Source organism: Hesperophylax consimilis, chromosome 13 (assembly GCF_061612785.1).
Source record: "Hesperophylax consimilis isolate HC1 chromosome 13, BYU_Hcon_1.0, whole genome shotgun sequence".
NCBI lineage: Eukaryota > Metazoa > Arthropoda > Insecta > Trichoptera > Limnephilidae > Hesperophylax > Hesperophylax consimilis.
The window spans coordinates 38245977-38271748 of NC_142848.1; the positions used below are offsets into that span (position 1 = coordinate 38245977).

Genomic DNA, 25772 nt, shown 5'->3' on the forward strand with positions numbered 1-25772 from the left:
TAAAGCTGAGTGAAAATTTGTTATATTTTACATTGCATTAATAAATTCTTACGAATTTATCACAAAATAGTTTTATTTTGACACTTTTAAATTATTTTTAACGCAAGTAGACCAAACGGGTCAAAAGTTTGGCAACCCCAGCACTAGTGGTATTTAATTGATCCAAAAATAATACAGTATTGAAAAATACCTTACTGCTACTAAGCTCGATGACACCGGGTGATGATTTGGTGAGACCGGGTCACTGGAGCCAGGATGCGGCTAATGGCCTCCGCCAACACGGTGGTGACCGCAGCCTACTCACTCAAGCTCACCCAAGACCACGCCCTACATAGTTTTCCTTGATTGCTTTTTTTAATCTATTTTCTGATTTTCTTGTACCTCGTAAAGTTCATTGTATTCATGTAATTGTTGTTTATTTCTAGATCTCTTGTACGTCTTAAATTGCTTTATTCACATAATTACTGTGTATTTTTACGAATTATCAAATTTATATTTCAAAATAAATAATCGTTATATTCACATGTTTATTGTCCAATCAATGTGTATATATCTTCAACTAATTTAATTGCTCACAAATTGATCACAATTACTACCCTGATTTATTATTAAAAAAAAGTATTATATAAAACACAAGAATTGAATTTTACCGATTTTAAATTTTTTTTTTGTCCAATAGCCCTCAAGATTACCAACGGTACCTTCGTCATCAACGGGAACTTCGCGATCAGCTGGTCAGGAGAGTACGAGGCCGCCGGGACGAAGTTCTTCTACCGGAGGCAGAGCGGCACTATGGTGGAGGCGCTGTCCGCCCCAGGACCCTTGTCGCACTCTGTGGACATCATGGTAACGACAATATGCCACTTGTAGTAACATAAATGAACAAAGTTAGACCTGTCAACTATATTAAGGATACCGGTGTCCTCCATATTCAAAATCATGATTTTTTAAAAGCTATTTCAACCCTCATGTTTAAAGGTACAGTGCGAAGGACCAGGTTAGAATTGCTTGCGCTAAATCTCAATTTAGAAACTTTTTGTTTTATGAATGCAGCTTCTCTGGCGGCTTTGAAATGAATTATGAATGATATTTCTGAGCGCAATTTCTTTCTCAAGGTCCTCGAAGTACCACAGTCAACAGGTGTCTTAAAAAACCTCTGAAAAGGGCGGCATTTGCCATAAATATCTAAAAAAGATATATAAATAGCCGAAGCTTAATAATTATTGTTGCAGAATGTGAAAAAATACATCATACAATACCAATAATTTTTGAGGTGTATTTATTGTTTTCAGAGAATGTCGTTAACCTTCTTGGTATAGGAAAAATAGATTACATTCTCATAAGAAGCAATTACTTTGTGGTTAGACATTATATTTTTTTAAATAAAACAAACACTTTGTATTTAACCACGAATATTTATTATTTTACACATCGACCGGTTTCGCTTAAACCAAGCTTCATGAGGATAAAATAATAGCTAGTTATTATTTAACCACGAATATTTATTATTTTACAGTATTTTTTTTTTTTTTTTTAAATTTTAATATAGATCATAGTTACATTAATACATACATATTTTGCAATATATCATATTTAGGTACATAGTTGGTCATGTATACCTTATCAAAAAAGAGGAGCTCTTGTGCCTGATGAGGGAGCCACGATTCTTACTTAGATTCAATGTTATGTGTAAAATATAAATATAATATATATATAAATATAATATATATTATATATATACATATTTTTTTTAATATAAGTTTTTTTGGAAAAAAAGTTTGATTTTATTTATTTGTTCTTGTTGGTTCGTAATACAGCGCAATTCGGAAGGGAGATTATTGTAGTTTTTTATGGCTTGGTAAATATAATGGTTTTGCATTTGAGTTGTTTTAAAGATTGGCGTAATAAATTGATTTCCATTTCTCATCAGTTTGTAAAATTCTTGATATTCTGTGTTATTTTTTTCTTTACACATTTTTATAATTGAAGTTTGCTTAAATATATCATCAATATTTGGTACTGGAAACAATTTAAAAAGCAATTTTATTGGGAAAGTAGAGTTTTTTTAAAGTATTACCTTTATAATATTTTTTTGTGAGACTTTAACTGAGTGTAGGTTGTTTTTATAAGATCCTCCCCAACCTATGATTCCGTAAATAAGCAGGGAGTGGACAAGAGCATAATATACATTTTTTAGTATTTTCACATTTAAAATATTTCTTAACCTAACAAATATATATATACATTTCCTTATTCTCTTTACTTACTCCGTAATATGGCTTTTCCATTTCAACTTTTCATCGATGATCACACCAAGATATTTAATTTCAGAAGAAGAGTTGATTACAGTACAAATAGGATTAAGTAGTTTACAGTTGACATTGTCACAATTTTCATTATGGATTATGATATTTACTTTGTGTTTAGGTATTTTTTGTAGTGAAAATTTAAAAAAAAATTAACCACGAATATTTATTATTTTACACATCGACCGGTTTCGCTTAAACCAAGTGTCACGTAACGAATCGACACGTTCAAAACTCATGTGAATTCAAATTACCTAGCTATCAGTTGTCACCTTTGTTCGCTGTACGCATGCGTCGCATTGCGCAGGGTTAAGTTGGCAACTACGCAATGCGCGCGCACGCTGGCTGACGAAATCAACGGCCACTTACAATTCAACCTCGGCCTTGACAACATGTGTGCCTTGCAATTAACAAAGACGCTCCCTGTAGCGCGCTTAAATTAACGGTTATTTTTGTACAAATACTTTAAATAACCAATATATAATTCAGTGCCAATTTACAATGGAGAACTGCACGCGCATTGGCGCGTACAGTACAGAAGATATCCCGCCATATTAGAGATTCAACATGCACGGTTGTTTCTCCTGCAATTCATGTAAGCTGATTAATAACCATTTCGCCTTATGTGCCTTTTATGATTTGAATCGTGTTAACATTCAGGCTTGCCAGCCAGAACCTTAAATACAGAGAGAGATTGTTCCTAACAAACAGCTAGAAATATTTAGGATGTTAATAACCCTTTTCATCTGTGTATCTGTAATGTAAGTGTGCTTTGTGAATATACTCTCAAACTCTTATTTTTTGTTTCTTTTGACGAATATGCAGTGGTCGAATTGGCATTTGTCCCCCGTGTAAAAGCCCATTGGCTGGCCTAACACCTGAAGATACGGAACTCAATTCTCTACCACCTGAGCTAAAACCGAAATGTACACTGGTAAGTCTCCGTACAAAGGCACCTTTTCACACTGTCGCCCACGTTAGTAAAACTGCCCCTTCTTACACTGGCGCCTTACACAAGCTTCATCAGGATATAAAGGTAAAAAATGTGCGGGTATATTTATTGACCTTAGAAAGGCATTCGATAGCATATCCCATGAGATACTATAAAAAAATTGAATAATATCGGCATAAAAGGCAACGCGATTAAATGGATCACCGACTACTTAAAAAACCGTCCTCAAGTAGTAAAAATCAATCGTGTTAATAGTGATCAAGAGATTACAAGCTTTGGAATCCCCCAAGGTACAGTGCTTGGACCAATTCTATTTACTATATATGTAAACGATATTTTTTTTCAACCTTTACATGGTCAAATTACGTCATACGCCGATGATACAGTATTAATAATAAGTGATAAGACTTGGGAAAAAGTAGAATTAAAGGCCACAAAAGACATCGACACGCCCAAGAATTTTTTCGACACTAATTTACTGTCACTTAATAATGAAAAGACATTTGTAATTCCATTTGCAATCCATACAAATGATACTCCTAAACATTTTAACATTGTCATACATAATAATACTAAAATTCACAGCCAAAACTATTTCAAATCAAACTGTACAGTACTAAAAACAACAAATAAAATTAAATATCTATATAATTATTGATAAAAATCTGAAATGGAAGGAACAAATAGGTCAAGTAGTAAACAAAATTATAAAATTAATATATATATTTTTAAGAATTAGAAACTTTCTGTCGATAAAAAATCTATATTTAATTTACTATGCCTTAGTTCAATCCACTTTACAATACGCTATTATTAGCTGGAGATCCGCGTATAAATGTAACCTTCTTCCAATTGAAATTATACAAAGAACAATTATTAAAATTATATTAAAAAATCCTTTGACTACCCAGCAGAACGCCTGTTTGAAGAATTTCAAGTACCTACATTTAAACACCTATATATTAAAAACTCATTAATCCAAATTATAAAAGAAAAAGATAAATATCATTTTTTAAATGAAAACAGAACGCGACTTAGACATGTTTTTCTATGCCCAAAACTAAATACGTCTTTTGCACAACATCATTATACTTACCAGGGAAGAACTTTTTTCAATCGTCTACCAGAAGAAATCAGAAGCATTAATGATAAAACCCGAATACTGCTCTCTGTCAAGAGACACTTTAAAAATATTCTGAAAAAAAAAACTACTGTCACTTAATTAATCTCATAAATATCCTTAGTTTTCCATAACTTCCTTTCTTTTTAAAAATTTATTATATTAATATATTATCCTTCACTACTATCAAAAAAAATACTACAGCAAACATACATTTATGTACAATGAATTATTTAAGTACTAACTAACAACAACATTTATGTACACTCCCCTTCCATACACAAGCAAATGCTTTCAATGGAAGAGTAGTAAAAAGACCCAAGATGTAAAATGAATTATGTACCATGTAAACATATTATTAAAAATAAAAAATAATTACTAATAAAAAATAAAAATAAAATAATAGCTAGTTATTATTATATCCTGATGAAGCTTGGTTTAAGCGAAACCGGTCGATGTGTAAAATAATAAATATTCGTGGTTAAATACAATGTGTTTGTTTAATTTTAAAAAAATAATAATAAAAAATAAAAAAATAGATTACGCTAAAATATCTATGATATTTTTTCAGATCTTATATCAACATCCCAACCCTGGCATAAAATACGAGTATACCATCCAGATCCCAGCTGATGAAGACACTCCGGCAGCTCCGGTAGCCAGACCGGCGATTGCTCCAGTACTAGTGCATGTCAACTCCTCGTCTTCCCGGCACCAAGGGCCACCAAACCGTCAACAGCACCGTCCGAGAACAGACCAAGATGATAATTCTATTTCAGCCCCAGGCCAGAATCAGAGTCCGCCGAAAAATGTGAATGAAATGGTGGATAATGGGATAGATCAGAAATCAAAACCAGATCAAGAGAAGTTTCCGTTTGGCCCGGAAGTTCTGGCGACGGAATCCGAGAAGCCGCATCAGCCCCACGGAAGCCCGAGACATCGAAGGAGGAGGTTCTTGTGGCAGATCGTCAAATACACTCCCTGCACTAAACCTTGCGCGGGTAACTTTTTAACATTATTATATCGTATAACCCGTATGAAACGTTATTTTCCATAAGTACTTGAATTCTTTCATTCGGAAAACTAACAAAACTAACGACTTATAAAATATATAGGTATTTTTATTTTTGAAGATAAACTAATGTTTGAAAGACAAGGTTTCTCTACAAAGCACAAAGGATAACATATTATTTTTAAGCAATAATTATTAGTCTGAAGCACCCATATAAATTAAAAAAATCTTCTGAGAAAAAAAACCATGTCGCCGACGGGAATTGAACCCGCAGCCTTCTGATTGCCAGTCAGGAGGTTTACCAATTTTGCTGCGTCGCGTCGGCTTATTCAAAACTCGCCAAATTATTCAATATGTAATGGTATTTTACATTAAAAAAATATTTTCATTTAAGATTTTTGCTAGAAAACAACCAACTTTATTTTGTAGGAAAAGCATTGATAATGCTAAATCGCGTCGAGATTAATTTGGCGGGTTTTGACTTTGACCGAGACAAAAAAAGGGCGTCAGGCCGATAATACATCTTTTCCTCCCAATGCTTCATTTGTTTGAAGTAAAGACGAGAAAATAGTATTTGAGTCTGAATAGAACATAATTTTGTAGTTATACTGTTTAGTAAGCAATTCAACTTTATTAACAACCTGTTTAGTAAAAGATCATCAAGTGCATGCAAGAACATCAGCATCAATAAATTTTATAGTATACATAAAGCTTGCAAGTTACCTCACATGTCTTTTGAAGTTCAAGTGATATAAACATTTTCTTTGGACAGCTTCTATGTGCTTTTTCTGCTTTTCATACAGAGAATTCGATTTAGGAGAATCATTTTACAAAGACTGACTGAAAAGTGACTACGAACATTGGAAAAACGGGACACCGTCTCAGGAGATACATGCAGTTTTTGGGAGTGGAAAACACCAATAGATGCAGGAAATGTGAAGAGGATGAAGAAACTCCAATTCACCTATGGTGACAATGTCCCGATAGTTGGGAACAAGGCTCGTAATGAAAATCGTAATATTCTTAGCGATTTCTTAATAAAATAATATTGTTATCATCACAATCGTCACGGCACAGCATACCAGTTGGTTTCCTCCACAAATGCTCTCCACAGGCTACGGTACCTAGTAACAATTTGCCTCAAGTCCTTTCTCGTTCTGCTCCAATCCTCCGTACCTAGTCTATCCGCTTCTTCCTTGATCTTATTTTAAGTTGTTGGGGTACCCACTACCACATTATTTCCGAATCCTTTCTCTTGCTTTATTTCAAAATTTTCAGTCCACCGCAGTGTATGGTACCAACTTCTATGACAAGAAAACATTTATTAACTAAGGTGGATTCCCTATTTTCCTTCCTCACATGACAGTTTAAATTTAATTGAATTCCCCAGGTGTCCAAAGCCCGGTGTACTCGTGTGTACGCGACGCCGGGCAGCTGGCCGTACCCGAGCGGCGCTGCGGCCCCCGTCCCGTGGGCGCGCCCCGCTCCTGCGGTGGCCCGTGCGCGCCACGCTGGGCCCCCACCACATGGGGCCCCTGCTCCGGCCCCTGTGGCACGCAGACCCGCGTCGTGCACTGTCGGCAGGACGTAGCGCACAGCGCGCTCAATGTCAAGGTAGGCCTTATTGGCCGCATTATAATTATTATTACAACCATTATTGCACAAGTCAAAAATAAAAAAGTCATAATACCTAGTGATAGGCCATCAGAATTAATTAATCTTTTATTTAACCGGGGGCCTACTCAAACATATTGAAATAAGATAATAATGGATCTTTTGATATTTTACAGCTACCTTGTTATTTCGCTTTTATATCGATGTATGTGCATAGATGTTTCATTTTGTAAAATTCTGTAATTATTATTTATTGGACGTAAAGCAGGTTTTACTTTTTTAAATCTGAATTAACCATTTCGTAGACACGTACATAGAGAATAAGAATACAAATAAAAATAAACGAATTCATTCATGAGCTTTTCTGAAAACGCTCCTCAATTAACGGATCGTCTCTCAAATTGATTATAACGTTTGTTGACGGATTTTTCGGGCTTCGAGCTTCGAATTTTGGGCATTGAAATTTGAGATTTTAGCTTACACCTTCGAGTTTTGAGCTACAAACTTTGAACTTTGTGTTTTGAGCTCTGGGGTATAAGCTATAAGCTTTGAGGTTTGGGCTTTTAGATTTTAGATCAGAGTTTTGAGTTTTGAGCTTTTAACTTTGAACTTTGAGATTTTAGAATCGAGTTTTGTGCTTTGGGCTATTAGATTTTAGATTTTGGCTCCGAGCTTTTAGTTTTGAGCTCGCAGCTTTGAACTTCGAAATTAAGGCTTTTAGCTTCGAGCTTTGAGCTATGAGCTTTGGGATTTGAACTCTGAGCTTTGATATATAATTATACCACGCCCTGCATAGTTGTACTCTGTTGTTAATTTATTCTTCTTCATATATTTTTTTTCATTTTTCACATACCTATTTTATAAAAAATATGTATACATGTTTGTGGGACGTGTGGGATTGCACTCACCTCCCCACATCCTGGAATACAAATTATTATATCTTTACTGGGATATAATTATAGTAAGGTATAATTAGATTTCATTTGAATTTCAAGTATTTAAAATTTCGTCAATCGCGGAATGAAATTGTAGGTTCATATATAAATCAAAACCACACCGAGACTTTACTTTATGAATATATGGAAATTAATACATTATTTATAGCTGATCTGTTTAGTGAAGAATTTTGTAAAATTTTTGTAGACAGTTATTTTCGTCTTATTTTTCACGAAAAATTTTCATTTAATTCATCAAGTTGCATCAAAATACTGCTTAAGGGGGTAGGAAAGGGGATGGGGGGTGGTTTTTCGAAATCTCATGTAGACAGTGAGCTTCTTCTTGTTTCGAAGGTCAAGTCTGCAATTTTTCATTAGCCTCGAAATAAAACTAGATTTGCATACAAATCAAATCCACGCCGTCCGCCCGTCCGCCACAAACACACAATCAACTTAAATATTAGAATAGATTATGAATCTATCAAAACTTAGTTGAATTTGTTCAAAGAGCCTTCACTTACGGGCGTTTCACGCGTTTCTTTTTTCACATACATCCCCATATTTTATTATTTTTTTTTTATTTGCCTGCAACCCGGGCGTTAATTGTAATAACATGATCAATATTACAAACATGAAAGTAACCCACTTCACCAGAAGATTTCTGTTCTGAGGCGAAACTATATACCCATAACTACCCATATGAATAATATTTGCTTTACCGCGATCACTATTTTCATACATGACAGTGAAGCAAATTAACCAAACTGCGGTATGATGGCGTAAATGTGAAAATAATATTTTGTTTATATGTTCGGAGATGTATTTGCTGGTGAGTTTAAAATGTTTGCTGATTCTTTTGTTTGTAAACATGCCTCGTTGGTCTTGGGGTTATTCTTGCTTTTGTTTCGAGAGGTCCAGGGGTCAAATCCCGGACAAGTGCAATTTTTTTTCTATTATTTATTTATTGTTCAAATATTTTCAATGGATCAAGATCGTGTATAAGACATACATACTGCCATGTGGTTATTTCACACAGTGTATTCAAATAAATCAAATATTTATAAATTGTATACATTATAAACACATTCATAATTTTTTTCATGAACACGGGCGTCTTATCCATAGTTATATTCACGTGAGCACGTGCGCAATGAATTGAGATAAGTAGTTGATATTTAATAGTGCATTAGTCATCATTTTATTTGTGTAATATACATTAGTGTTTTGACGCATCACGTTAAAACTGATAGGAAGCTGCCATTACGACTTCTTCTTAGATACGAACTGAAGTGCATCCAATTTAGCTTTTGTTTGATCCGTTCCTTTGGGATAAGTTTGTTGAACTTATTATGAAATAGACGAATTATTATTTTTAATCAAACTGTTATATTAACTATTTTAATCAAAGTTAAATGTGATCTCGTGATGAAAATGAAATGTGATGAAAGAGGTCATTGGGTTAGGTTAGGTTTTTTTATAAATCTTGCTCTAATCTTTCGTAGCAAAAATATAAAATGTCTATCTACGTCCAACCCAAATTTAAGGGTCGCCATTTAGATTGTTCATTTTTCATACAAATGCATAACATACTGTTTTATAATAATATATAAATGTTTGTTTTATAGGTCAGCGACCTTCTTTGCCTGGACAAACAATTGTCTTTGGTTCAGAAATGCCAACAGTCTGAATGCCCCGGCAATCCTGAGACGGCAGTTAACACCAACGAGATAAACCCATCGAACAGGCAATATGACCCGTCGATTAGGCAATACGACCGAACAAATCGAAACTATGACTCAGCCAATAGGCAATACGAACCGTCAATCAGACAACCCGTATCCGGAAACAACAGGCAGTATGATTCATCGTCAGGAAGTAGGCATCCTGAATCGGGAAGGAACCAATATGATTCAAATAAGCAACCGGAATCTGAAAGTCGTCAGTTCGACCCTTCGATTAGGCAATCCGATCCTGAAGTCAACCAAGTGAGAGGACAAGAACCAATTCTTCGAGTTGGATCTCGTTCAAGAAGTTTCCGCGACAAAGACGATGTTGACAGATTCACAGATGGATCCGGAACCTCGATTATTACCAGGGTATCGAATGAAACTAGACTGAAACCATCTGAGGTCGGTGATAGAACTGACGATTTGAGCAATGAGATCGGAGGTGTAAACGGTTTCAGGAATGGGGGACATTGGAAGGCAGGAAACGCTTGGATCTATTCGGAGTGGACACAGGAGGTAAATAATACAATAGTAATAACAACCGCTTTCATTTTGTATTCGTACAACAACATTTTGTAATTAACATGTTACACGAGTTAACCAAAATCTCGAATTTCCATTAAATAGTGGCTATAATGTTTTTTTTTAACTGAAAGTTTTGCATTGATATAACATTTTGTCAACTAAATATATTTTATTTAAGTCTACTATTGTACTGCATTCAGTTGGTTTTTACGGTTCCATGATAACTCAACACGGTGACAATTCAACACACCTTTAAAAAGTGATATAAAGTCATTAGAAACGATGAGATTTTTTTTAACCTAACCTAACCTACTTAACCCAGTTAATAAAGTTTTTGTTTCATCACTTTCCATGACTTTATATAACTTTTTAAAGATGCGATGAATTATCATTTTGTGAGTGATTGTAACCGTTCTGGTTCAATGAATTCAGATTCGTTATGAATTAAATATTTTAAATAGTTAAGTGTCATTTTAAAATTATGGCACAAATTGTGTTTACAATTTTTTTTAGGCAAGCGATAAAGTATATTTATATAATTTAGAATTTTTTTATCGGAAAATTATTTGAATTCTTTTTTTGAAAAGAGCTTTTTTGTTTAAATTTCTTAGGGTTAATCTTGACAATCAAAGAGAAATTTAGTGATTTTTCGAAGGTCTGTACTTTTTCCATTTTCGAGAAAGCGTTATTTTCTAACATAATCCCGTGATTTCTCGCGGATTATTAAAGGTTACTGTTCAATTTTAAATAAATATCTGGAGGAATTGTGTAACAATATATTTTTTTGCAAATTGCAATGAATTATATGCTATAATTTTGTATTTAGCGACGAGCCGGAGGCAAACCACGTGACCACATTTTTGGCACAAGGAGTATTCTAGAATGCTTTGAATAACCTTAAGAGCGGGAGCACACAGAGAGCGGTCAGAGTTCTGCGTTCTAGTGACCGTTGACCGCTCAAGAGTTCTAAAGCACACAAGCGGCGTTCAAATTCTCGCGTTCTAGTTTCGTTTGGGGCTTTGCATTATGCAACATGTCACTAGAAAGTTCATCATCCGATGAAGAATTATTTCTCTTGTTGAGCATAGCAGCTTCTAAAAAGAAAAGGAAGTATTGGGTGCACCCAATCAACACAAGCCGAATTTACTAGTATTTTTCAGTATTTACTTAAAGATGAACAACGATTATATATTTATTTTCGAATGTCGATTAAAAGTTTTAATGAATTGTATATATATATATATATATATATATTATCATACAAGCCGATATCTAAAAACAAAATACTAACTGGAGGAACTGTGTTTCATCAAAAGAAAGGCTGGTTGTATTTTTAAGGTATGTATTTATTTATTAAGGATAAGAAAATACATTAGAATATTTAGAATTATGTAACGAATACGATTTGTTTTCATAATATTCTGTTAGGTTTTCAGTCGGCTTTGGTGTACTAATTGTTTGAAATGTTGGAGTTGATTGTGGTGAAAGGACGTAAACCACCCTATTTTCTTGATTAGATGAATTAGCAGGTTCCGGAAACTGTTGAGAAACAGGGCTAGGAACGGCCCACGAACTTGAACTCTGATCATAGGGACTTGGAACCGACTCCGAATTTGGTGTAGAACTGCAAGACATTTGATTGACTGATGCCTCACTCCCTTCTGCCACTTGTAGCTCGTACTAGGCAAATAGAGTAGCCATTTCAAGCTTTACCACACTTTGCATTCTAGGTGGGAATGTCTTAAAAGTTTGCGCATAACTTAAAAAAATGATCGACTCCATCCATTTTGGCTTTTTTTTCATATTTATTTTTCAAAAAATCTAGCATTTTATCACTATCATAAATTTTATCATAAAAGTTTTTATAATTTACATCACTTAAATCGTATAATAAACTCCTTTCCCTAACCAATTCAATTAACTTTTCCGTGTTTGTAACCTCAGACATCGCGGCGTTCTGGCGTTCTGCGCCTCGGCGAGAAAAGAACTCTTAGAACGCGACGTTCCGTTTCGACCGCCGCGGTCTGACTGCGCGCTGTGTGCGTTGTTGTTGTAGTATCAGTACATTCTAATGAACGTCGAACGCGGAACTCGGAACTCCTGACCGCTCTCTGTGTGCTCCCGCTCACGTTGAACGCTAAAGAGTTGAAATAAAAAAACATTGAAATAACCAGATCTTGCGCAGAAAATTAAAGTTTATAAGGCAACAGTTTTCAGTGCAGTCCATTGTGGGACTTTTCTGTTCACGATCGGAATTTTCGTAAAAGTGACACTAAAAATGAGTAAGGTAACAAACTATTAAGCTCTGGAAGCAAGTAACCGAGCTTTTGTTCACTGTATTTGGGATTTTTTACTCAGTCATCAATTTGCGTGCCATTGTAAAAAGGAGAGGTGATTCGTAAGCAGATTTTATTTTCGCGGACTAAATGGTGATACTGGTGAGTTGCCTGTATACTGTCAGATTAATTATCAACAAATTACAAAAAGTGAAATGGTCATGCCCCTTTGCGCAACTTGGTTAGTTCGACTTTCGCTGATGGCCTAGTCTATCAATTTGAATGCATATGGTTAGTGCAGTTTTCAAATTTTGTTTTGTAATTACAGAATAAAGTTAACAAATTTTCTAACGCAGATTATTAAATTTTAATTTCATCGTCTACATCCACCAATGACGGTAACGTCATTAACATCTTGAAGATTTGAAACCCTTCGGATTATCATGTGATTGCTTAGAATGTTCGGTGTAACGTTCACAGTGTTCTGAGGAGTGCGGGAGGGGCGTGCAGACGCGCATGGTGCGCTGCGCAGACCCCTCGGGCTGCGACGAGAAGAAGAAGCCAGTGGACTCCAGGGCCTGCTCCAGCGACAGAAAGTGCGCCACACAGTCCTTCAAGTGGTTCACAGGTCCGTGGTCGCCCTGCTCCGATCCGTGCGCCATCAACGGCAAGATGAGCCGCGAGGTGGTGTGCCTGGTGTACAACCGGGGCCAGCACCGCGTCGGGTCGGGCTGCCCGGCCCGCGAGAGGCCCGACCCGGAGCGGCCCTGCCCACCCAACCTGCTCAGAGCCGACTGCCAGCCGCAGTGGTTCGTGAGCGATTGGTCACAAGTTAGTATTTATTTCATTTAAAACCGTTTAATTCGTTGGACTCGTTAAATGGAAATAGTATAGCTCTCTAACCGATTTGGTTGAAAATTGCTGTCAAAAATGCACAATTTCGCTAGAAATCGACATAAACTGATTGCTTGCTTAAGATTCTGCGCAGAAAAGTTCCACACTGAACAGACCGACTTACTTACCGACCCGTGAGATAACGGGCTTAGTAGAAATTAGTTTTCATTCGTCCAGTGAATTTCAAATGAACAAAGTTATACAACATACGTACATTACGTGAGCATTCACAAATGTTTTTATTTGGGTAGAAAAATGAACAGATGACTATGTGACAAGTAAATTTTTGCACACATTCTAATAACTGCTGTTGTAACATACAAAGGGGCAAAACTTCTACTATGGAAACTTGACTAAAATGCAAGATTGTTAATATTATTGTATCAGCTGCTGTTTCGACGTTCAAAATCGAAATGAGTTTATCATTTATTACGGTATATAATAATATTATTCTGGGAACAATAATCCCTAGTGAGAAGGACAATCAGTGTGCTACTGTACTTTGTGTTTTAGTAGCCATTAATATTTTTATACATCTTAAATCTCGAACTCCAGTCAACACAAAGCCTCGTTCTATTGCAGTGCGCGGGGAATTGCGGCAGTACGCAGCAGGGCCGCCTGGTGACCTGCCAGGGGTCTGCCGGGGCCCCCGGGGCCACCTGCCAGGGACTGCGACCCGCAGCCAACAGGGATTGCGTTCCCTCGCACTGTCATCAAGTTGGAAGTTTCAGTAAGTGTGAATATCATAATAATAAGACAATTTTATAATTTAAAAACTTCATGTTGCATGTAAATGACGTCGTAACCTTTATTAAACAACTCAATATTAGGTTAGGTTAGGTCCCCTCAACTTAACTCTACTTAAAAACTGTGACAAAGAAGCGAAGTTAGCAGTCCACAATGGAGTGCTGGTACCTACCCTGATGTGAGTGAGGCATGAAACTTGCAGAGAAAGGATGAAAGTAGATTAAATGCTGTTGAAATGAGATCCCTAAGTCGTATGTGTGGTAAAACCATTTATGATCGTGTGAGGAATGTTGAGATCCGCAAAGAGTGCAGGGCGGATGTAAGCGTAATGAGTAAGATTAAGAAAGGGACGCTTAGATGGTTTGGGCATATAGAGCGAATGAGCGAAGAAAGGAGTGTAATTGATTGATGCATTGATTATAATTCATGCATTTGGTTTCCACATTTTCACTCTCTTTGCTTACAAATCGAAATAATTCAAAAATATATTTGTATGCTTTAATTTCAAAATTGGTATTCCTATAAATGAAATCAATTTTGTAAATTTACGAATTAAACACAAATTATCAAAATTATCTGAAAGGCGAAAAATGATTATTTTATCTGATGTTTAATTAAAGATTTAGAATGTATTATTGATTGGCTAGACGAGAATGACCTTACAAATCGAAACAGCTGTAACTAAAATACAAAATAAAATACTTGCAGAACTTGAAAATTAAAATTAATTTTAGTAACATTTTTCAAAAATAAATGGAGTTCTTCGAATTAAACACAAAAACAACAAATAAAACTTTTGTTATTTCTTAGACTGTTTTGGTTTATAATGTCAATAAACTATTGTAAATTAGACAAAGCATACTCGTATGTAAAGCATATCATCAACATAAAAAAGTTTTTTTTCAACTAAGAGGATTTTTTTTTAAAAAAAGCGCAAGTTGCGCCACAATACGAAGTATGTCAAAAACATACAAATAAATAGTAGTGTATCTGTGCGTAAGGATATAATGGCCAACCTTATGATTCCAGAGATAGCCTCATTTTTAATATCAGTGCCATACAATTTTTTTTAAAGAAATGATAACTCCTTCATTTGTACATGCTTTATACGAAATTTTATAGCATAGTAATGATTAGCAGAATCCATTTCTAGCCAAAAAAATACCCTTGAAAATTCAAGTCTCTATGTCTATGAAAGGCGATTTTCAGCCCACTGTGCGCCGTGAACAAGCATACGAGACATTCCAAAACATCGAAATCAATTTAACATTTTCTTAGTTTTGCAATGCAACTTACTGGCTGTCAGAATAAATCAGAATGCCTGCAAGCATTCCTTCCTTACATCCTGGAGGTCGAAGTTTATATCCGTATCTCACCTCCACCCTCTTCCTGGGACCCCTTGATGGAAGCACTCACTGACTAAATATTATATCTGGGGTGGAAGATCCAAGGCCTTCTGTGACATTACTTTTGCCGCACCTGTGTTAAAACAACAGACCGGAAATTGGTCAAATAAGCACTAAAAATAATTCTGCGTTCTTCGTGTGTGTGTCGCGCCATTGCTTGTTCTCATATATTTCTCTCTCTGTCTACAACATCGATGCCAAAGCACAATAATATTTGACGACATTTGCAAAAATTATGGCACATTCATATTATAACATTTCTTTTGCCATCACCTTGTATTAAATCCTGAACAGCATTGATTTATAACCGGAAAATCAACACTTACTTATCATTTATGCTCTATAAATATTTCATTTACGATTGAATATCAAAGAAGCTTGAATTTGCACTGACTTCAGCAAAACGTTCGGTAAGATTTGTCATGCTATTCTTGTAGAAAAACTGTATAAAGCTGGAGTTGGTGGAAATGGTAAGATTTGTCATGCTATTCTTGTAGAAAAACTGTATAAAGCTGGAGTTGGTGGAAATGGGTTGCACTGGTTAAAAGTTATCTTTCAAACAGAACTGAAATTAAAAAAAGTGGGTGTGTCAAGCCTACGCAAGACAGAAGTGAAACTTCTAGTTTCAGCTGATGCTTGGCGTGGCGCAGTTCGCTGGTGTCTGAGAGAGAGGAAAGAAGAGAAGAGAGAGAACGTTCGTGAGCGGCTCCCCCACCTCAACAAGGTTTCACTTCAAAAATGCCACAGCCGAGAATCGAACCTCGCTTAACTGATTGAAAGCCAACCACGCTGAGCACCAACTGTAAGCAAAGCCGCATAAATTGATTATATTATGTAGGTTCTGAAAATATGAGAGCTTGTTATGTTTTATAATGTTACCTACATCACACCCAAAATATAATATATTTTTAAAAATAATGTACAATGTACAGAAATAGAATCCCACACAAGATCGCGTAGTGCGCTCTAGCGAACGGATATTTTATCAGAGGGAGATAGTTTTAATTTTTTTTTCTGTAAATTATTACATATTATCAAAATAAATAAATTAATTAAATAAATGTAATACAATTATCATAATATACGGATTAGATAATAATTTTAATCCAACACAATAACGCAAAGCGCGCTCTAGCGGAGTAATGTTTTATCACAGTGAGATAAGTGTTTTTATTATTTTGCAATATTATTTTCTTTTAAAAAATGTTCTGACCTACTAAAAAATAAGATATTGAATGAAAAAGGCGTTAAAAACAAAAAAATAATGTGCGATGGCCGAGAATCGAACTCGGATCAACTGCTTGGAAGGCAACTATGCTGACCATTACACCACCAACGCCAGTTGTCGGGATGAGCTAAGAAGCATTTATATGTTACTTCAAAACTTTGACTAGATCAAATGAACTTTAATCGGTGGTGGGGGTACCCGCATTTTCGTTTCGGTCATGAGTCGGTTTTACTCCGGTCCTCGAAATTGCATGACGCGCGTAAAGAAGTTTCACTTCAAAAAGAAGTGTTGAACTAAATGGCCGGTCGGTGGCTGAGTTGACATCGCGTTTGGGTCCCACCCAGGAGTAGTGTGTTAAATTCCTCGGCTGGCTTACAAGCAACATTTACCGCTTACTGTGGTGTTAGTAGGAGATTTTCAAATATTGTCAGGTTATTCGTAACCCGGGAATGATTGTATTTCTTTTATTTAAAAAAAGGGGGTATCGACATATTATTTTTTGGCATTCGTTAGTGTAGGTACTGTTCTATTACCTTTTTTATGAACGACATTTGCAATATTTTTAACGACAGTTAGTTAGTTACTTAAGTTTTTGCAGACGATCTTAAACTATTTAAAGTAATTTAAAGCCTGGACGCATCCGCCGCCAAAACCTAGACAAAACTCGCCCCATGAACCCGGGCACCCCTGCAAAGTCACGAAACTTAGCGAACCGTAGCAGAGGTGTTGTTTATTCAATGAATGGTTCCCGGGGGGGCGGTACACAAACCTGCCTCCCAAATTCCCGCTTTATCCCCGATGAAGCTTAACTAAATCAAAACGGGTAGGATATTAAAATGGTGTTGTTAAAGTGAAAGCATTTGTTTAATCATGTGTTATTGCGTCGAGCGACAAAGTGATGATTGCTTTCCACGAAAATAAAATAAATATCCAACTATTTTCCAATTTCTAGCTCCAGCTCCGAAGTCAGAACGAGAACGAGAACGAGAACGAGAAAACGAAAATTCGCTGGACGATACACCTTCATCAGGTAAAATAATTGAATTAGCGCCATCTATGAATACCAGATTGCGAATTCTTTTAAGTATACCCTTATTAATTGTATTTTGGTGTGTTCTTCTTAGGCGAATGCATCGACAAGATAACGAGCTGCCACCTGGCGGTACAGGCGCGGCTCTGCCCCTACAAGTACTACGCGACGTCGTGCTGCGCGGCGTGCCAGCGCGCGCTCTCGCTATCATAACGCGCTCCGTCCCGGGGTCCTAGACACTACTAGAACTTACTACTAAACTGACTGCTGACACCTGCACCTCCTGTGGACAGTGGACAGTGGACAGAACACACGCACGCATTCATTCACCATTGCGAGGTCTTAGATGGGTAGTGACATAAGTAGAGCCATTTCGAAGGTCCATAAACACATAGAAAATATTAATAATCTTATCTCGTTCATTTTGTCAAGCTTTAGTGAAATTGAATTTAAGCTATCTGTCAATACGCGGTTGGTATATTTGGCCTGATAGGCGATAGTTACATTTTTCGGTTATTATAAATGCCACTGCACTTTTAAAATTGGCTTTTTTGAATTTGTGATAAAAATGTGTAATTATTTTCTGTTTATAGTAACACGTTTACACGTAACAGCATATTAGAATGTGTACATTTAACATATAAGCTAATAACAAGTTCTAAAGAACAAAGAAAAATAATACTAAACAAGGTAATATTAAAAATGGTTTATTATTACTCTCGAAGGACTGTTCATCGTTACGTGTAAAAGGGGGATGAAATTCCTTGTATTTGTTCAAAAGAAAGCAAACACTTTGTGGTTTGACAATATAATAAATTAAAATAATAATTCTTTAACGCAATTTCATTACTTGCAAAAGATAGCTGGTTTTGGTTGTTCTCAACTTTCCAACGAACCTGATGAGATAATTTAACTACGGATACCAATATATGGAATAAAGAGTATTATTTAACTAATTAGTTAATGTTTATGCAATGACGTATATCCGATCCGTTTTCACCTTGAACAAGGAGATGTATTTTTAATTTGAAATATGAAGAAAAAATTGTCGATTGGTTCCTTCGTCCCAACAAATTTCACCTGAATATTTTTCCAATGTTGATTGCGTTAAATGTGTTTTAAATAATAAAGGGCATGATGTATAAATTCTAGATTCTCATAGTAAACTTGCCTGCAAATTTGATTTCGTAAAATTGCATATTAAGACGCCAAGAATTTCACAAAATCATTATGTTTTAAAACAAAACAATTTTATCTCTAAATAGTATAAAATAAAGTCACTATCCGCGTCTGTCTGTACGCTTCGAGTTCTTCTAAACTATGCAACGGATTTTGATATGATTTTACCAATCATTTAGAGAATTTCTTCCGAAAGGTTTATATATATATATATATATATATAAACCTTTAAAACCCAAAAATAATATATATATATATATATATATATATATTATTTTTATAAAGAGTAGAGAAAAGTCGATTTTTTGTAATTAAGTCATAAAAAAAATATTTTCGAGCGCTTCCATTGCTAACGCTGGCTAAAGTTTACGAGATACATGAAAATAATATTTTATTTTTTGGAATAAATTGTGAATAAAACCTCAAATTGTAATATTTAATTATTGAAGACTATATTAGCAATTCCTAAACGAATATTTTAAAGAGAAAAATCAGAAAAAGATACGGTAACATCTAGGACTCGAACCCAGGACCCTTGTCTTGCCTTGCGCGGTGAGAAAAATGAAGGCAATGCCGATAGTTCTTATTCGAAGTATGATACAGTTAAATATGACCCAAGGAGAAAGGGTCCCATTAGCTCAGTTGATAGAGCGGGTCCCGGCAAGGCAAGGGGTATATCTTTAAAAGGCCTACAGTAAAGTCCACGATAGTAGATATATGTCTATCTCCTGCGGATAACCCCAAGCAACGCCGGGAACACGTCTGCTGGTATTTGATATTCAAACAACAACAAAAAACAGACGATTTTTCACCAAAAATATAATAATTCGTAACACTATTTTATAAAATGGAAGGTTGAAACTTAATAATTTATTTTCCGGGAAGTTGTTTGAATTCTTGGTGTTAAATTAATAAAAACATTTATTGTAATGCTTGCTTTAGGATAGGTTTAGTGCTATGATACTAGTTCTAGTTAATATTGTGTATAGATAACATTGCCATCGTATTTAAAATGTGACGTGTAAGTTTTTTATAGTATTTTTGTGTTTTTACTCTTTTTTACATATTGCTTCAAATTATTTTTCAACAAAGAAACAATCTCACGTGTGTTAGGATAAAATTGTAAATGGGCTTTTTTCTTGGTTTTTTTCCGATGACAATATTTTATCATTCATTTTTAATATTCTAATTCTCTTTAATCTGGTTTATTATATAAATGTGAAATTTTATCAATTATAAAAGCATATTTTTTTAGGTCTCGAAACAGGTCAATATATAATATTAAAAATTAATATACACTATATTAAAATGCTCATCTGTAAAAACATTTTTTGTTAAAAGCAAAATGAAACTTCACTATATTGAAGTCAAATTTATTGCTATTGTAGTGGAAAAAGTGCATTGTTTTTCGACCCACGCCTTTCTTTCAACTATTTAACTGTTTATAATTAAAACCACGTTTATTCTCTATTACACTCTTTTTAAAAGTATAATACGTATGCGTAATTCCTGAACTCTTTGGTCATAACCAGAAAATGGGTGCCCTGATTCTCAGTGCTTTGTATGTAAATGTGACATGCTTAATTTATCATAGGGATGAGATTGAGCAATAAGCATGCTTATTTAAAACATTGTGTTTATTTTTATTATCGTATTCAATATTCTTCGTGCAAAATGCATCTCTCATTTTATTATAATTATACTTTATTTCGTTTCGTTTGACGATTTTTTACATTAAAAACTAAGGAAATTATGTATAATTTATGCTAAATGCTAGTCTTCGTATAAATATGTTTTTTCAAAAAAAATACACTTTAGAAGGCAACACTTTGTATTTGATGTAAGTTATTTAGAGAATTTAGATAAATAATTTGAAAAGATGAATTGTTTAATTTAAAAAAAAATTGTGAATATTTTTTGACTCGATTACAGAAAATCAACAGAAATATCGATTTCTTACACGATTCAAATGAAATCGATTATTTTGATCCGGAAATAATTTACTTTCCCGTATTAAAGATGAACTTAATTTATGTGCTAAACACAACATGTATATTTATAATAAATAGATTGTAATATTTTAAATATGTAATGATAAAATTGAAATAAACACCGTGAAACTTATTGAATTTTAATTATTTCAATACGAGTTGAAGGAAATAATGCATTACCAGCAGATAAAAACGCTTCTGCCGTTGTTAGGATCTGCAGGTGGCTTTTTGTTGCAATTTAAGTTCAACGAGTTGCAAGATACCTGTTAGTAGAGTTTTATCCCTTTATTTGTAGGTATAACAGCAATCAAATGGTAAAAAAATGGCCTGACACTGACTTTCAACCATTGAATAATGAATTGAATTATTCTAAATTCAACCTAAACCTAACAAAAAACCAACGAATTTTGAAAATAACCGAAATTCAATTGAACCATATCAAATATTTAGGACTCAAACCTAAATTTAAAACTAAATTTTTAAAAATGCATCTAATAAAATTTGTAAATAATATCCCCTTTTTAATAAACACGCAATTGCCTTATAATCTTAAGCATTTAAAATTAGTTCAGTACTCACTATGCCAATCAAAAAATAATATTTGTTGGCGCACTCATTTGTGGCATTTGACAGAGATGAACCAGAGATGAATTGGAGTTTATGAGTAGTGAGTTATGTTGTTGCCGATCGTAACCAAGTAACTCATTAGAATAAGTGAAGAAATTTATTTTTCGGAAAAATGGGGAATTGTTGAAATCACGATTTGATGGGATAGTCCTTTGTATTGAGTCATAGCAGGCTCCCTTGGATTGACTAACAATGTGCCAATACTCTGTCTTAACATTGCGGGATCTATCTTTGATGATGGAAAAAATGTCCGATAGGGGAATGTAGTTTACGAGGGTAATGGGACGCTCCTTGGTTTGCCAAGTCATCCGCAATATCATTACCCATGATGCCAACAGGAATCAAATGAGAGTTATTTTTTTCCAGAGCTTTCAATAGATGCTATCATCATTCGAATAAGGCATACAAAGTGATCGTCAGGATGAAGAAGGGGACTGGATTTAAGTTTTTGGAGGGAACTGAGAGAGTCAGAGAGAACGAGGGAATGTTCAAAATTATTTTTGATTGTATATTTGAGAAATTTTATTATTATAATGCAATCGGCTGAAAATATTGAAAATTAATTTGAAATTCAATGAGATATTCTGTCATTAGAATTATTATGGTTAGTTTAAATACCTATACCACAGTTAGGAGAGTCGGGAGATTTGGATCCATCAGTAAATAAAAGAGAAGAGTTGGGCCATTTAGATGAAATAATGTCATTGAACATTGTTTAAAATTAAGACTTGAGAACAAAAGGCTAGATTCCTCTTTTTTTTAAATGAAACACTTTGTAGAAGTTGAAATTACACCGATTTTATTGTTGTTTTGGTAAAGGTTACGAATTCCGCTTCACGGTAAATATGAAATGTTTACTTTGAATTAATACTTGAATTTAGTTATATTATTACTAAAAGTTATTATAAATGTTGGGGAAAACCAAAAATAAACACTTCAAATTTTAATTTCGTTTAAATTATTTACATACATAATAATTTAATTTCACATACACGATATACACCGGTCGTCAAGATCATAACGCCATGATACATTTTTGTTCACGAGATTTCAAAGAACAAAATAATGTGACATTTGCCGGAAATACTAACCTCACAAAATAAATTATTATCAAAATAAAAACAAACGTACCTAATTCAAATCATTCCCGGCACTACTGGTACTGGGTTGGGGTTCGAACTGTTGCTGCGTTTCATCGGTACTAATTTCAAGCCGATGTTGCGTGTCATCATATGGATTGTACACCGTGCTCACCATGTTAAAAAATGAATGAAGTCGGTCGTGGGGGTTCGGAAGGGACCTTTTCCGAAGGAATTCGCACAGACAGCCCTCATAATGTTTTTCTGACCTTCCATATCTTGGCACACTGCTTCGAACTTCTCTCCAACAACGTTCAATATGTTGCGTATGTGCTCCAGTTTCCGGATCCACAAAATGTAAACTGTGGTTAACACAATAATGTTCAAAACCTTCGTCTTTGAGGCAGTCGTAAGCTTTCCAGCAATCCAAAATTATTGTGGTCCCTGGCAAAATATATTCTTTGATTAATCTTAAGAGAGTTTCTTTTGTTCTGTCCTCTACTGCACGCACAAACGAACTTTTTTTTGATCCCCGCTCGTAACCACCGAAAAATCACTGTCCCTTTACAATTCTACCCCTATTGTATTTTCGTTTTCCTATTTTGGCCTCATCTATTTCCACCATAACACCTACACCTCCGATTTGTTGTTTATTTTTATAACACCATTGTACACACACTTCTCAAATGACGACCAGTCAACTACAGTATTGTTTCCTAATTCTAATTTCATAAGCGATGTTCTGGGTGGTTGCAAAATTGCCCAAAATAGCACAAATTTACAAATATTTTCTAAAGATAAGTTTGATTTAGAAAAGAAAGTATTTTTTCTGACCGAAACACTAAAATTACACCTCTTTTTAATACGTTTGTGACCAACACTTATTGTAGAAGTTGTTTGGCAAACATATCTAAAATCCGATTTTAATATACACACATTTATACAATTATCACATATTTTTTCATTGCGTATAACGCCGTGATTCTTTAACCACTGTAACAGTTCATCAATCTTATCAACAATTCTCAAAAAGCCTGTCAAACCAATTACGCACGAAGCACACGACATTGCAAATTTTGGGAAAAACCGGAAAAATCTACCGAAAACTAAACCGGCAAAAAACAACAGAAACAATATATATTTTTTTAATGTGCATATTCCTGATACAACTAGTTATTTACCTAGCCAGTGCGCGGGTTAGGTACAGTACCTACCTACAAACTAATTCAGTTAAAGAAAATAAAATCTTGAAAATATTAAATAAATATATATATAACCTAACCTAATCTAACTGTGATTTTCTATAGCAAAAAAATGCCCCTTTAATAACGCCTGCTCGCGTCCCCTTTAGATTTGTATCCCAGTTTTCAAGTAGTTTGTGGGCTACGCTAGGTTTGTATAGACTGGTTTGTGATTTAATTCTAATACCTTTTCCCATGTTTTAACCTAACACCTAAACGGAATACGTTTAATCACATTTTATTCTATTTGGTTGTTATTCGGGTTATTTTATTTAATTATCTGTTGATTATTTGTTATAAATAATACATTATTTATTTATTAATTTTTAAAAAACATGACATTTTACATATTAGAGTGATCATTGGCTGTCCAACTAGGAGATTACCTGTTTTAGGACAGTCAGAAATAGGCAGATTTATTAAATGCGATTCTTGTTTAGTCTAGTGTATTGACTTTTACTTAGTTATTGCACTTTATAAATAATATGAAAAGTTTTCTTGGTTGATATAAGAAGTTGCTAACTATATATTTTAAATAATATAAACGTAGAGAATAGACTAAAAGAATATTCAAGTATGATAATTCAAAAATAGCAATATAGTAAAAAAATTATTGACATGTGAGTTTATCAAATTGAAATTTTACTTTTTATATAGATGAAATTAATAAGCTAGAGAATCAAAAATGGATAAAAGAAAGAAAGGAGATAAGAAGAAAATAGAGAATAAAAATAAGCCAAAAAAAATATAAATAGGGAATTAAAAAATATGCAAAAAGAAAAAAGTATATGTATAAATAAATATAAAAAAAGAAGCATGAATCATGTAAGCTTTTCAATCATTCCGTGAAATCTTACTTTTAATTTGGTGAAATTAATGCGCCAGAGAATCCAAAATATATAAAAAAGAAAAGGAATTGAAAGGAAGAGTAGAAATATAGAAGATTTAAAAATAAGTAAATATTAAATTAATATTAAAAAAAGAAAAAAAAACATGTCTGCTTTTTCTCCATTCCATGAAATTTTGTTGAATTAATGCTCTAGAGCAGTGTTCCGCAAACTTTTTATGTTCACGGTACACCTAACTAATCAAGAAATTTTAACGGTACACCAAAGAAAAAAAAACAAGGTAAATTTTGGATAGGATTGACTAGGCTTATTACGAATAACGGCGAACTTTGAGGTTAAACTACAAAAGCTGCATGTCATCATAATTTAAAAAAACATCCCAGAGAATCCCCAACATCATCAGAGAATGAGGTTTCTTCGATTTAACCAGCATATTAGCGATCACGTAGCTTGCTTTTTGCGCTTTGCTTGATGTATTGAAAGACGAACTCATGAGAGTTACCTGTTTCTTAGACTGGTCTTTCATACGTTGAAGGAAGGCGTTATCTTCGTGAGACACCGATGGGTGTTTAGTTGTTAAATGTCGTGAAAGTTTACTGGGCACCATCGAATTATTAGCCAAAGTTTCTCCACAAACAAGACATTTTGGGATTGGGCACGATTCGTCACCGCAATATATAAAGCCATAACGCACATAGCTCTCATCGTATTTCCGATCAAAAAGCTTAGGTTTTTTTCTTTGTTGACTCTGCTTCTTCTTGGGAATCATTAGTTTCACTTGACAAACTTGCGGTACGTTTAAAGAATTTATCCATTATATACACGTAATATGGGATATTTTTTTGCAATTAAAAAAGTCAATTAACACTAGCATTAACGAATGACTACTAAACAAGCGGGCGCAACGTTGCCGTCGTAATTCGTAATGTTATGTTGTCACGCGCATGCACCCCGATAGCTCGTGCGCAATCACGTGATAATGTAGCAATAGCACCCCACTTATGTAGTGTAGCACACGTGATAATGTAGCGTAGC

At 34.5% G+C, this 25772-nt stretch overlaps 1 protein-coding gene across 2 annotated transcripts in view; it reads left to right on the forward strand.

The window, feature by feature from the left end:
* The window catches only part of loh (thrombospondin type 1 domain containing lonely heart), a 700385-nt gene extending 679521 nt beyond the window's left edge, over window positions 1-20864 (forward strand). For both annotated transcript variants that reach the window (XM_089639095.1, XM_089639097.1), the window contains exons 9-16: window positions 680-846; window positions 4950-5379; window positions 6781-7004; window positions 9565-10182; window positions 12948-13298; window positions 13944-14091; window positions 17695-17772; window positions 17867-20864. In XM_089639095.1, coding sequence (XP_089495221.1) covers window positions 680-846; window positions 4950-5379; window positions 6781-7004; window positions 9565-10182; window positions 12948-13298; window positions 13944-14091; window positions 17695-17772; window positions 17867-17985 — 2135 coding nt within the window. In that variant the 3' untranslated portion in view covers window positions 17986-20864. The remainder of the gene's footprint in view (window positions 1-679; window positions 847-4949; window positions 5380-6780; window positions 7005-9564; window positions 10183-12947; window positions 13299-13943; window positions 14092-17694; window positions 17773-17866) is intronic.
* Window positions 20865-25772: the final 4908 nt, after the last annotated feature.